Source organism: Pyxicephalus adspersus, chromosome Z (assembly GCF_032062135.1).
Source record: "Pyxicephalus adspersus chromosome Z, UCB_Pads_2.0, whole genome shotgun sequence".
NCBI classification, from domain to species: domain Eukaryota; kingdom Metazoa; phylum Chordata; class Amphibia; order Anura; family Pyxicephalidae; genus Pyxicephalus; species Pyxicephalus adspersus.
In genome coordinates, this window is record NC_092871.1 from 85,296,737 (window position 1) to 85,311,273 (window position 14,537).

Here is a 14,537-nt window from a genome sequence, read left to right on the forward strand (position 1 = left end):
ACCCTAGTAAAGGAAATGTTAGAAAATACCATTGACGTGTGATCTGCAGATTGTCGTTTTCTTTTACTGAGGCTCTGTGTATTACATAATGTGTGAATGAAGAATATATTACAGCAACCTTTGAGCAATACTCCTGCTGGACTGCACATTATACAGCCCATGGCATTGATTATTGCTGTCAGTGGGGCTGATATTTTTAACCTGTGTCAAATGCCCCCTTCCTACCACTGTACCCCACCCCCATTTATAATCCTTAAACATATGGTGGGTATGCTGGGCCATTTTAGTTCATTTGGCTGCAGAAAGACCAGAGAGAGAGAACCAGTGAACAGAAAGACCCGAGCCAACCACATACATTTTTTCCCATAACTTCAGTGGTGGTTGGATTGAGGACATTTAGAATCCAGAATTGGCCAATTTGAGGCCAATTCTCCAGAGACCAAAACCAACCACCAACAGTTGTCCACCATTGGCTTTAATGGTGGTTGGATTGTGGACATTTGAGATCCAGAATTGGCCAAAATGAGGCCAACTCTCCAGAGAGATCAGAACCAACATTTATCCACTATTTAATGGTGGTTAGATTAAGGATATTCAGAATCCAGAATTGGCCAAATTGATGCCAAGTCTCTGGAGAGACCAGAACCAACCACCAACAGTTGGTTTGGGGATATTCAGAGTCCAGAATTGTCTGAATTGAAGTCTACTTTCCAGAGAGACCAGAACCAATCATCAACATTTATCCATCATTGGCTTCAATGGTGGTTGGATTGTGTACACTCAGAATCCAGAATTGGACAAATTAAGACCACTTCTCCAGCAAGACCAGAACCAATCACCAACATGTATCCATTATTGACTTTAATGCTGGTTGGATTGTGAACATTAAGAATCCAAAATTGGCCAAATCAAAGCCATTTCTCGAGACAAGCAAGAACCAATCACCAACATTTATCCATCATTGGCTTCAATGCTAGTTGGATTGTGGACATTCAAAATCCAGAATTGGTCAAGTTTCTCCAGCGAGACCAGGACCAACCACCTTTTTCTCTCTTGACTTTTTTAGTGCTTTGATTGGCTACATTCAGAGTCCAGAATTGGTCAAATTGAGGCCATCTCTCCAGAGAGAGCAGAACCAACCACCATTTGTCCATCATTGACTTCAATGGTGGTTAGATTGTTGATATTGAGAATCTAGATGTGGCCCAATTGAGGCAACGCTATGAGCAAAATCAACTGGCAGGTTATTCCACTTATTAAGCAGATGTAACAAAATAATTTCATGATATATTAAACAGAAGGTAACAAATTAAAGAAGTCTGTAGTCAAGTCTGACATTTTGAATTTCTTCCTCCTTGGTTCCGTACCCAGGGTCTTTGTAGACGAGGTCCACATCATCATCATCATCCTGTGCCATTACACGGTGAAGCTGTGCCTCTGGGTGTGGTATTATGGACCCTAGAGGGTAATTAGCCTCCTCCATTAACATGAAAACAAACAGGAGAAAGGTGGAGGGAAGAGGAGAGGTGAGCAGACACAGAAGAGCCATGAATAAAGAACAGTCGGCTTGATAAAAAACAAAAAAGATGAAACAAAGATGAAAAACGACTGCCAATGAGGTCAACCCAACGCAAGCCGAAAAGAATACCTTGGACAGCTGCCATGTGATATAAATTAATCTCTTGTTTGGTTACACGGAATGATCACATCCTGATTGGAGATTGAGAAGACGATAACGTGCTCTTCTTTTATCCTGGGATCATGGATGGATTATATTTCGGAGTCTTACGGATGAACCTGGGAGAAGAAGCTTGAGGATTGGCAATGAGACGGCATGAAGGTGTGTTGAGTTCTGCGGGTTGGTTTAGGGATTGGCGGGGTTTGGCGATTGATATTCCACCTTGATCCTTCAGCATCTAAAATATCTGGGTGTGTGGTTGAATAGGGGAGATCAGTTCCTCCTCAGATTGGAGATGTTCTGAACTCGGATTGGACCTCAGAATTTGAGTTCTGATCCGATCTATGACCTAGTTTTCTTTTTGTCTGTCATTGTCCTTCTATACCTGTCCTTGATAGATATCTTAGAGCTTAGGTAATCCACCCAACGGTCTTTGATTGGTGGCCAGTCATTGGTTATTCAGTTTGATTCCATTGACCGATTTGATCCGACTCCGACTTTTCCAATTCAGAGCACCTCCAGTGAAAAGGTATTCAAATGTATCTAAACACAACTGCAGCTCATCAGATCTTAGATGGGATGTCTGCATTAATTTTACATGATTTCTGATTGGACAAAACGATCGGTTCTGATCGGGATGTTTGGGTTTCTGATTTGATGTGGACTGGTTGGATGTTTTGATAGATATCAAAACCATGGATCAAATTTGAAGGGAATTCTGATGCCGGGGATGAATGACTGGAAGGGCAGAATGTCATTTGTATAATTGTAAATTGTTTTGAGGCTTCCAATCCATCAAATATTGATCTGAAAATCAATCAGATTGGTTGCAAAATTGGCAGCAGATTGTGTGTACTTGGCTTCACTTCCTGTGCACCGAACAGAATTTGAAATCATTATTAGCAATTTTCCGTGAACCCCCCCTCCCCCTATGTAATGAAGAAGAGGAGCTGTATCCAAAAAGAAGAGGAGCTGTTTAGGGTGACAACGCTGCTCTATTGATACATTACAGAGAATGGGTGTTGTCACCCTAAAACAGGAAGTTGCAAGAGCTCCAATTTTCATCCCCCCACCACCCCAAGTAATGAAGATGCACTAGGGCAGACATGTTTGTAGTCCAGCCTGGGTGACAACCATAGCTCCCTCCATAGATACATTGGGCCATTTAACTGTAGCCATATAAATTGCACCAGTGGCAGGATCGCCAGGTGAAAATAAAGGAAAATGAATGCAGCTAGTACATTTAGATCTCCTGCAGCCTCTTTGCAGCCACTTTCTGCCTACATGCACTCCTGCTATGGCTGCATGGCTTTTCCCAGGGTGAGCTTCCTGATGGTGACAACAGTGTAGCATGATTGCATAGTGTGTATTGAAAGGTAGTCCCTATTGGAAGCACATATAGCAGGGTGACAACCCAATAGCACAATTGCTAGTGAGGGACAAATGTTGTCACCCTAACAACAAGTGCAATACCATTTATAGCAGGATTGCCAATTTTTAAAAAAAAATTTTATGCATGAGGAAAATATTAAAAATGTAATTCATACTGACAATAATGTAATGTGAGAGTGAGTTTATTGCTAGCATAGAAAAGTTCAGAATAAGTCAGAAGTTGGTTGTTGTGAGAGTTACATAGGCTCAGATAATGGCACCGATACCAAACTCCCATGTAGACTGCTATATAGGGCCCATGCAATACATTCATGGTAGGTAAAGGAGGTATTTAATCCTTATTGCAATCCTTCTGCACACAAACTGCAACAGTGCCACCTGCTGGAAGGTCAGATATTAGCAGGTAATGGAAAATCTAATTATAATATTTCTATTTTATGTTCTCCATTCACCTGGTTATTTATGTGAGTGTGATCGCCTAAAATAATAGAACCAAACTCTACTGAGACTCCAACTAAGATATAAATGATGTGATATAATAAGTCTGATGTGCTAATATTTTCCTGGTTCATAACCCTCCCCCCTTCCCCAAGTTGAGTTGCCCATTATTTCTTTTCATTTCATTCAATTATTTAATGCACAAGATTTGCTTTAAGACAGTTCTATAGCGCTGCACTATATTTAATATACAATACTATTCATATGACCACAAAAGATAAAATGTACATTGAACCTATTTATTGCGGAAAAAAAGAGGAAAGAAGGTGAACAGAAACAGAAAGGGTGCAGATAAGGTCAAAGAGGGAAATACAAAGGAATGGAAAAGAGAGGAATAGGAGAGGAAAGTTAGTGGAAGGGAAGGAAGAGAAAATGGGGAATTGGTATTGAAGGGGAGAAATGAAATAAAAGAGAAGGGACAAGATAGGAAAAGATGGAGAGTGATGTCAGGGGAAGGAGGGAAGGTGAAAATGACAAGGAAATGGAAATTAAAGGAAAGGAAAGCCAAGGGGAGCGAAATTAAATTTACAGAAAGAAAGGAAGGGAGGGGGGTACAAGAAAAAGAAGGTAAAGGAAGGAGGAAATAATAAATAATGAGTAAGAAAGGAAATGTAGGTGAAATGAAAAGGAATAAAAGGGATAGGAAGAAATGGAAGAGAGGAAAGGAAATGAAAGGTAATTTAATTAAAGGGAGGGAATGAATATCTAGAGGAGAGTAAAGGAAATAAATACATGTAATAAGTAGAGAAGCAAAAGTAATAAACTAAAAGCAAAAAAAAGATGAGGCATGAAAATGAAAGGGAAGGAAAGGAAAAGATTGAAAAGAAAAAAAAAGAAAATGGAAAAGAAAAGCAAACTAAATTAAATGGAAAATAATGGAAGGAAAATGAGTACAAAGGAGAGGAAAAAGAAAAGATCAGAAAAGAAAAGCAAAAGGAAAAGAAAGCAGAGGAAAAAGGAAAGGAAATTAAAAAGAATAGAAAAGGGAAAATGAAATGAGAGGAAAGAAAAGAAAGCAGAGGAAAATTAAAAAAAAGAAAAGGAAAAAGGAAAGCGGAGAAAAGAAAAGAAAACAGAGGAAAAGGAAGGGAAAAAGAAAAGGAGAGGAAAAAGAAAATGGGAAAAGGAAATGAGAGGAAAGAAAATAAAGCGGAGGAAAAAGTAAAAGAATTGAAAAGTAAAAAGGAAAGGAGATGAAAGAAAAAAAAAAAAGAAAGCAGAGGAAAATGTAAAAGAAAAGAAAAGTAGAGGAGAGGAAAGGAAAGGAAAGAAAGCAGAGGTAAAGGTAAGGAAATAAAAAAGAAAAGAAAAAGGAAATATGAGGAAATAAAAGAAAGCAGAGGAAAAGGTAAAAGAAAAGGAAGGTAAAATGGAAAGGAGACAAAAAAGAAAAGGGAAAAGGAAATGAGAGAAAAGAAAATTAAAGAAAGCAGAAGAAAGGGTAAAAGAAAAGGAAAGGCTAGGAAAGAAAAGAAAAAAGGAAATGAACAGGAAACGTAAAAGGAAAGAGAAAGAAGAGAAAAGAAAAAGGAAGCATGAAAACAAAGTGAAAAGGTAAATAAAGGAATGGAAAAAAAAGAGAGGAAAAAAAAAAGAAAGGAGAGAAAAGGGAAAGAGAAAGGAAAAGGAAACAAAAAGAAAAGAAAAGAGAGGAAATGAAAGGGAAAGAAGAGGAAAGGATAAAGAAAAGAAAAGGAAAGAGGCCAGTTTATTTACCTTTGGCAGTCTACCTCTTCAGTCAGAGAATGAAAACTCCTATGACTCCACCCAGCAGTATTTATTCATTATCATAATTGCATTCATCAATTTTGTATTAAAATAAACATTTTCTTTTTTTTTTTACCGAACATTCTGTCCCTCCCAGCAGGACGCTGTCCAATATACTGATGATCTCTGAGCGCTCCTATGGAGAATGACTGGCCAGACAAATATTCAAAAAAACTCGTCCCCCAACTTACACCCTCGTTCAGCTATTAAGACACCCATAAGTGACAATGAGCAGGAATCCACAGAAAACTGTGGCAGTAGGTAAGTAGCCTAGGAGGTATGAATTATATGACATATAATAATGCAGAATAATGTGGTTTGCTTGTATACTTAGAAATATACAGATAGAAAGCCTCCATGTTGTGATGTTGCAGATTTGTGTGTTGACTGTCACCACCAAAAGCTTCATACCATTATTCATTTTTTTGGCAAATTTGCTATCTGCTTTTTTACCTGCACTGCTTCTATCACATCTATTAACAAGGTGTTATACCACAGCAATAATTTACTTAACCTATAATTTTTAGCTTACAAAAAAAGTCTTCACAGCAGCCTGAAAAGTTCCAAAATAAGGCAATTGTGCATTACAGAGAGGGGAAATCACTCTTCATAAAAGTAATCCGTTGGGATTCTTGAAACAGAACCTGAAGCCAATATAAACATTCCACTAGTTTCCCATTTTTTAACAAGCAGTACATACAAAAGGTCTACACTGACCTTTGTAGCAGCAGGCAGTGTGGAGCAATTCACGTCAAAGATTATTGATTAACTTAATATAATGTGCAAAGTGAGAACAAGATAACAAAAACTTTTCAATATCTGCTGTCTTGTAACCATCAGGGCCGTATCGGTGTGCGATGACACCTCTTCCGAGCTGCAAAGGGTTATTTCCCAGGACGGTGATGTGGTGTCACAGGCATCTTTTAGAGGGAGAGGCGCTCTTTCCAGGTAAGGAACATAAATGATGTTATGCACACTGTGTATTGATGGAGATGATAATACAGCCGTAGCAGGACAACCAGATATATTATGTTGAGGTGGGCTTAAAGGAACTATAAGGGCCACAATGGCTATTTATGGTAGGCTGAGGTTAATAATGTTACCCTTGTGCTCTCCTGGGGTATTACAGGCAGCCCTGTTGAAGTACAGCCTGCCCAATAAGTTCCTGTTGTCAGCCAGGAGCAACGCACTCATTCTGCAGTACTGTGACAGCATGGGCTTTCATGATCAAGGGAACATTATCCCACAAGTCCCCCATATGTCCTCAGCAATGTTGGTGACCATACCCAGGGGCTTTGCAGGGGCTTGCACCATGACCACCAAACAATTGTTCACTACCATGGACAACGCTCAGGTCTTTCACCGGCCAGTTTGTCTATCCCAAAGGTCAATAAAATATACTTAAAAATTATTATTTACAAGAATTGGTTAAAAAAAAGTTTCAAAAATGCAAATGCTGGCCCTAGGTAAAGTGTTTTACCATTGGCAGCAAGATGCTCCATCAAGGCCACCATCAGGAGGGAGGACAACTGGTAATTTACTGGGCTTCCATCAAAAGAGATTGAATTTTGCAATTCTGGAGTTTTAAGACATAGGCCATGGGGGACCCAGGAGGTTCACTAATATAGGATCCCAGAATTGGCTACCCTGATGGTTACCCTGTGCTCCATAAGTGCTCTTGGTGGTTCAGTTCTAATACCTTCATCATTGATAAAACACACGAATGGTCTTCATATTCATTGTTGTATTTACATTGGCTGACCAAGCTTTATATGTAACTTTTTCAGGATAGTGCGCCTTGTGGTGGTGCTGAGAGAATGGGCCCACAGGAGCCTACGGGACCAAGATCAAAGGCCCGATTCATTTCTAGACAGATTCCGTGGACCTGAAATGCAAGGAACAGAAGGAAATGCAGGAAAGGAGAAACCAACTCAAGATACCAAAGCTGAAACCAAGAAAACTCCTCAGTAAGACAAGATAAATGCCATATATACATACATACACATTACAAGGCCAAAATTGGTGGACAACTGACCATCACGCTTACTGTATATAGACTTTCCGAATGTCCAAATTCAAAACCAGGTGCATAAATTTAAGTACATAGCCATTGCAATATGATTTCAGACAAATGTGCTCCTCCAGCCTTGTGGTCACAGTTTGGTGAAAACCCTTTTCTGTTCTCCCATGACTGTGCCCCGGGGTACAAAGCCAGCTCCATAAAGACATGGGGTCACCAGTTTGGTGTGGAGGAACTTGATTGTCCTGTACAGAGCCCTGACCACCATTGGAATGGTGAGCCTGGTCTTCCCATCCAATATCAGGACCTGATTGCCACTAGATTATTGTGGTGGAGAAGCTGGGCCAAAATCTTGTAGAATGACTTTCAGAAAGCGTGAACAATTTAATAACATAAAGAAAGATAAACCCCATTTTAATGGTCATGGTTTTGGAAAGAGATGTCCAACAAGCTCATATGAGTATGGTTAGGTGTTCACAAATTCAAAACTGAGTCTCCTAGGATAATTTTGTCCTATTGCCCATCCATGGCTTGGCCAATGGCTGCTTATGTTCAGGCAATACCTCCTGGAAGGAAGCAGAGAAGGTCAAGTTCTTTACCTTCAATAGTTGGGGCATACCCTAACAAAAGAATCTGTAGCAAAAACATAAGTGCTACACTAAGGAGCCAGAGCTAGAGTTCTTCAAAAAGTAGAATTAGATTTGCCAGCTGGAAAACCATGGATCTGACCCACTGGGTGGCATATGGGACCTCTGCAAAGAGGCAACTGCTTTCAGACAAAAAGCATGGGTCCTTCTCTGGGAGGGAACAGGATTTTTGACTCATTAAACCTTCTTATTGAGTTATTTTGTTTTACTTTTCATTTTCAGGTTGAAGTTATCTGAGCGATTTGTGGTTGATCCTTCAGGAAAATGGTATTATCGATGGCTTCTCATCATAGCTCTGCCTGTGCTGTATAATTGGTTCTTATTAGTAGTGAGGTAAGACCGGGTTGCATTTTAAAGGTGAAAATATGCACATTTCTTTCCTTCTAATAATAATTTGTTCTTGCTTTTTGGCAGGGCCTGCTTTAATGATCTTCAAACCAATTATATCATAGTGTGGCTTACCCTGGACTACGTGTGTGACATCACATACGTCATTGACATCATCATCCGATTCCGTACAGGTGATCTTTAAACAGCCACAAATATATATAAATATGCATATGCAAAGTTTTCAGCCTTTGCTGTTATCTCCATTTTTTTATGAACCTATATTTCCCAAATAAACAAACCAACCTCTGAAGCATGCAAAATCCAGGTCTTGCAACCTACCTAACGTTTTCTTCTTGATTTTTTATTCTAGGATATTTGGAGCAAGGACTGCTGGTCAGAGATACGAAGATGCTAAGTGACAGCTACATTCATACCTTGCAGTTTAAATTAGATATTCTGTCAATCTTACCTACTGATCTCGGTTACTTGGCACTTGGACTGCATCGACCAGAGTTGCGCTTCAACAGACTCTTGCACTTTCCACGGATGTTTGAATGTTTTGACCAGACAGAGACCCGGACGAGCTACCCCAATATCTTCAGAATCTTTAATCTAGTTTTGTACATCTTACTTATTATACATTGGAACGCCTGCATTTACTATGCCATATCTAAGGCCATTGGTTTTGGTGTAGATACATGGGTCTACCCAAATGTGACCGATCCTGCTTATGGTTACCTTACTCGTGAATATGTCTATTGTCTTTACTGGTCCACTTTGACTCTCACCACCATTGGAGAAACTCCTCCTCCTGTCACTGATACTGAATACCTTTTTGTCATCTTTGACTTCTTGGTTGGAGTTTTGATCTTTGCCACCATTGTTGGTAATGTCGGATCCATGATCTCAAACATGAATGCAACGAGGGCTGAGTTCCAGGCTAAAATTGATGCCATCAAGCATTACATGCAGTTTAGAAAAGTAAGCAAGGATTTGGAGGCCAAGGTCATCCGATGGTTTGACTACCTATGGACCAACAAAAAGACAGTGGATGAAAGGGAGGTGTTGAAAAATCTCCCAGACAAACTGAGAGCTGAAATTGCTATTAATGTTCATCTGGAGACTTTAAAAAAGGTTGGTGATTTCCTTCAAGTCTATATGTTGTCATAATAAATTTCTATGATATGTTTTAGAAATTTTGATAACTTAATTGTCAGGGTTTCTCAGCCTCAGACTACTAACGGATATTGGTTCAATGACCATACTGGTTAAGCTATATGGCCAAATATCTACCCATGACACTCATAGGAGCTTTACATTCTACTTCAAAACCATGGGCATTATTATAAAGCTCCATATGCAGCCACCACTCCACTGGAAAAGAGTTTCACATGATATTTGTCATCTTTCCATATTTTGAAGAAGAGAAATAAAAACACAAACTCCTGGGATTAAAACCCACTGACAATGCCTTTCTTCTGCTCTGTTCTTATCAACATGTTCTTTATAACCATATTTGCATAAGGAACCTCAACTGGGTCCTGTCCTTCCCTGTTCCAAACTCCTTCATGGGGTATTTTATTTTAGGAGGATCACACCATATTATTTTACTTGAATACAGAGCTTCATTAGTTTGGACATTTTATATTTGCCTGTTTAGCAACTGTGCTAAACTATCCTAAACTGTCCTACCCTATCTTATACTAAGACCAATAAGGTAACCCTGATGACCTCATAAGTGTTCACACATGTTCCACATATGAAGAATTGGCTTATTTCAGAGCACAGTCTATTATATAGTTATCTGATTGTTGTTTATGTTTTTATTTAGGGTTTCATCTATTTGCATATTATATTTACACATTCTATGTTTATATCTCAGGTGCGGATCTTCCAGAACTGTGAAGCCGGTCTCTTGGTTGAGTTGGTCCTGAAGCTCCGTCCTCAGGTTTTCAGCCCCGGTGATTATATCTGCCGTAAAGGTGACATCGGTAGAGAGATGTACATTATCAAGGAAGGCAAGCTTGCTGTTGTCGGAGAGGATGGAATAACTCAGTATGCCATTCTCACATCAGGGAGTTGTTTTGGTGAAATTAGCATCCTCAATATTGAAGGAAGTAAGATGGGAAATCGAAGAACTGCCAGTATTCGGAGCCTTGGGTACTCAGACCTTTTCTGCCTTTCCAAGGATGACCTCATGGAAGCCTTGGTAGAGTATCCAGATGCCAAGAAGATCTTGGAAGAGAGAGGAAGAGAAATCCTTACCAAGGAAGGTCTGCTTGATGAGACCAAGGAAAAAAATGCTATGAAAGGTAAATCTGTTGATGAAAAATTGGAGCTTCTGGAATCTAATTTGGACATGTTGCACACTCGCTTTGCCCGTTTGCTTCGAGAATATAGTTCTGCACAGCAAACCCTTAAACAAAGGGTCACCCTTTTAGAAGGAAAAATAAAGGACTATCAGGAGAAGGACATTTCTTCAGATGAGATGTAGAGGAACCGTATTCCTGCTTCAGGTGTAAAAATTCTTTGAAATCTATACAAAAAAGTTTGCTTTGCAACACCTATTTTTGAGAAATATATTTTTGCAATCTTTATAGTTTTTTTCTTCTACAAATAGTTTATTTGATGTTCTAGGTATAGGACTGGTCATGCACTGGTCCATAGGTGCTTGTCAGATGATCATCATTTCCCAGGTATAGATCATTAACCCGATTACCACCGTGCACCCATCGGCCAGCCTTGTTTTTTACCCAATTGAAGCCACCCCCTCCTACAGCCTTTCTCAAACTTTTTAACACGGTGGAACCCTTGAAATAACTTTCAGGTCTTGGGAACCCCCGCTATAATAACTATAACCACAGCTCACAGAATAATAGTTTAGTGGAAGAATGCCTCTTACATTGCTGGCCATTGGGAAGAATGTCACCCTTACACCCAAAAAGATCATTGTTGTCAGCTAGACTAACCTGAGAGGCAAACATTGCTTATTGCTTAAGGAACCCCCAGCAACCTCTGAAGGATCCCTAGGGTTTCACGGAACCCATGCTGAGAAACATTGCCCTACTATGACCACTGATGGAGGGAAAAGTAAGAAGAGAATGTACATTTCCAAACAATGTTTGACAAAGAGAAATATTTAAACTTTAGGAATGTCCAATTTTGTAATAGATTTGCATAAAATTGAAATGTATTTAAATGCCACCTTAAACGCCTGCTTGAGACCTAATTTAAAGCAACCCTGTTGTGTTCAAAAAATGAGAATTAAAGGTTTCTAAAATAAAGAGCTTTTATATTAGTCTCTCCTGCAACTGGTGTCTTGCATTCTGTCCTAACATTAACCAAATTTGATTTAAAAAGGAGGATTTTAGTTAGGGTGGGGGGGGGGTATATTTAGAGTAATTTAGCTTTTATTTTAGTGTTCTTTGAATTGATGTTTTTTGTATTTGATCGTTATTTGTATACTCTTTTATTGCATTTTGTATCTGTATTGTATTCTGTTAACTGTTTTGCTTTCTTTAAAAAAAATATAAAATAATTAAGTCACTGAAGGCCATTTTGGTGTAAGAACAGGCCCCAGATAGTCAAAATTTCGGAAACCCCTTAGGAGCTTTTTAGAATCAATTGCAACATTAAAGTGGACTTTTCACTAAAATGGGAGGTTCACTTACACTGTCTGTTTTTTTCATAAAACAACTACTATTTGCAGGTATACAATTCACCTGAAAAGAATGAAGTTCGACCTCAACCTACTTAACCTCCACTTTCGGCATAGCTTGGGATGACATCACTTTCTTTCCAGGAAGGGGTCTGGTGAATGCAGAGCAGGCTAAAGAGGAAACTAGAATCCATTGCAAGAAAACTTCTTTTACATGTTCTGCATTTACCGGTAATCTTGCCTAGGCATGATGGGTGGAGAACAGGGGGGAGGGGAAAGTGCAGTTGTAACTTCTTTCTTTTGCATTCCACACCTGCACTTTGGTACGTGGGTCCTTTGGGAGGGAACAAAAGAGTAAATAGAGTGTTAAGAGACACTTATCTGGCTGGTGTTCCCATGCTTTCGCTACTGCAGTATCACACTATGTTTATTGGGTCTGGTGGTGTTGGACAAGGAAAATCGCAGCATCCCTTGCTTCCCTTTAGCTGTGCAGCCTGTGATGTTCCATTTTCAGCATCCCCAGCACATACAGCTGAAGGGAATTTTAGGAGCAGATTAGTCCGTGGCTTCATCCTGCCCTGCCATTTGCTGCTGGTGCTTTATAGCCTTTCTGCTTTCAGTCATTAGTGCCTGTTATAGTGTTAAGCTGGACTGACCTGCTGCTGGTGTATTATTTTTGTTGTTTACTGTTGCTGCCCCTGCTTGTTTCTGACCTTGGACCGACCTTGTGCCTGATCACCTGTGTATAACTTCTTGCTCTGTATTATAGATTTGCCTCTGTAAGAACCTTGTAGTATATTATCTGTGGGCTCCTGGTCCACTATCAGTCCTTCACCAGACTCCATAGAAGTTCTGGGGAACTGTGTGCTGGGATGGTCTATCTAGCCTCCGGAGTTGGGCCTTGCTATAGAAGAAGAGTGAGGCGTTAGATTAGGGGACTGGCGAGTACTGGTGCTGACCTTACACAGAGCTTACATTTTCGTGAAAGTTCCACTTAAAAAAAAAATCAGCAAGTTTAAAAAAGTCTATATATATAAATAATAATAAAAATAATAAACTGTAATTATTTAGCTCGAACATATTATGCATCACTGTACATTAAATAGGGATTACAAATGACAAACAGTGACACAGGAGGAGGAGAGGACCCTGTCCAGAAGAGCTTACAATCTAGGAGGTGGGGGAAGCATCACACAATAGGAGGGGAGACATGGAGTGGTGGTAAATAATGAGGGTTTTAGGAGACAGAAGACAAGTAGGTGTGGTTAAAGCGTTGGGTTTTTAGGAGCACTTTGATAAGTAGGAGCAAGCCGAATAGGATGAGGAAGACCATTCCAGAGAGTCGGGGCAGCTCTAGAAAGGTCTTGGAGCCGTGCGTGTGATGAGGTTTTGAGTAAAGAAGTCATTAGTAGGTCATTGGATGAGCGAAGAGAGCGGCTAGGGGAGTATTTTTCTATCAGGTCAGTTATATCTGAAATTTGACATAATGTATTACTGGGGGGACATGTGCTAGGCTGACACTGTATTATCACAAAAGGGAGACAGTTGTCATCCTATAACAGGAAGCACCTGAACAAGGAATGATATTTTTAAGTTACAGATGCAGGTTTTTAAGTCAGTGAAGTCTTCTTTAAAATAGCATCGATGTGTTGGAAATAATATATAATTTTAGTGACAGGTTTAGATGTAGTTGCCAGGTGTCTGATGGATAATAATGAATCCATTTGTTTATTAAGTTTATATGTTTTCATTCTGTAGTGTACAAATACATTACACAAATGTTGTTCAAACAGTCCCCTTCCCCTTTTATAAAGGTACTGACTTCAGTATATTGTGGTAATAGTTGGATAATTAAATCCGGAGGGATTTCAGTTTAAGATCACTCGTCACCTCGTAGTTTGTGCATATGGTTGCTTAACAAATGGCTGATCTCTGGGGGAATAGCCAGGCAACCGTGTGATCTTACCTTGTCACTACAGAACAAAGTGTCCTAATATAACACACTGCAATATCTAAAGACTTTTAGACGTCGACACGTTGCAGATTTCGGTGCTGAAATGGATAAAATAATTTTTTTTTAGACCTTTAAAGGTCTGCTCCTGTAAATCTCCAGTTCGAGTGATCCTGTGCTTTAAGATTGAAGAAAGACAAAGCACCATAGTCATGGTCCTGCCCCCAGAGAGGTTGTCAGCATGTCACCCAGCACTTACAGTGATTGATGTAGAAAACAGTGCTGATGTCTTCAATGTCAGCACTGCTTGCTGCTTCGTCCAGGACCCAGAAGACTTGGCTAGGAAAGTGAACCTGTTTATGATCATCTATATCATATCAGAAAAGGGTAAATTGAAAATTTGGTGGTGGGGGCTCCTGTGGAGAGTGTGGGACAGCCCGTGGCCCAAGCTTTTCTTTAAATCCATAAACTACACAAGAAATGATAAATGTGACCAGGAGATAAGTAAATATCTATCTATTTTATCCCCTACCTAACTAATTTTTTAGTGTGAAGCTTTTTCCTAGGGAAATACCATTTATATTTTATGGCTGCCA

The 14,537-nt window shown here is 39.6% G+C and overlaps 1 protein-coding gene across 1 annotated transcript; it reads left to right on the forward strand.

The window, feature by feature from the left end:
- Positions 1–1,537: 1,537 nt before the first annotated feature.
- LOC140343378 (cyclic nucleotide-gated channel alpha-2-like) lies at positions 1,538–11,412 on the forward strand. The gene is made up of 8 exons (XM_072430035.1): positions 1,538–1,840; positions 5,433–5,596; positions 6,176–6,283; positions 7,123–7,302; positions 8,225–8,335; positions 8,417–8,523; positions 8,703–9,466; positions 10,215–11,412. Exons 2-8 carry the CDS (start codon positions 5,481–5,483, stop codon positions 10,824–10,826), a joined length of 1,998 nt encoding a protein of 665 aa, XP_072286136.1. The 5' UTR covers positions 1,538–1,840; positions 5,433–5,480; the 3' UTR covers positions 10,827–11,412.
- Positions 11,413–14,537: the final 3,125 nt, after the last annotated feature.

Excerpts from the sequence above, each read along its gene's own strand:
- LOC140343378 (XM_072430035.1), top strand. The coding sequence starts at position 5,481 with ATGACTGGCCAGACAAATATTCAAAAAAACTCGTCCCCCAACTTACAC. Across the intron at positions 5,597-6,175 it reads ACAGAAAACTGTGGCAGTAG|GGCCGTATCGGTGTGCGATG; the intron begins GTAAGTAGCCTA and ends TGTAACCATCAG. Across the intron at positions 7,303-8,224 it reads GAAACCAAGAAAACTCCTCA|GTTGAAGTTATCTGAGCGAT; the intron begins GTAAGACAAGAT and ends TTTCATTTTCAG.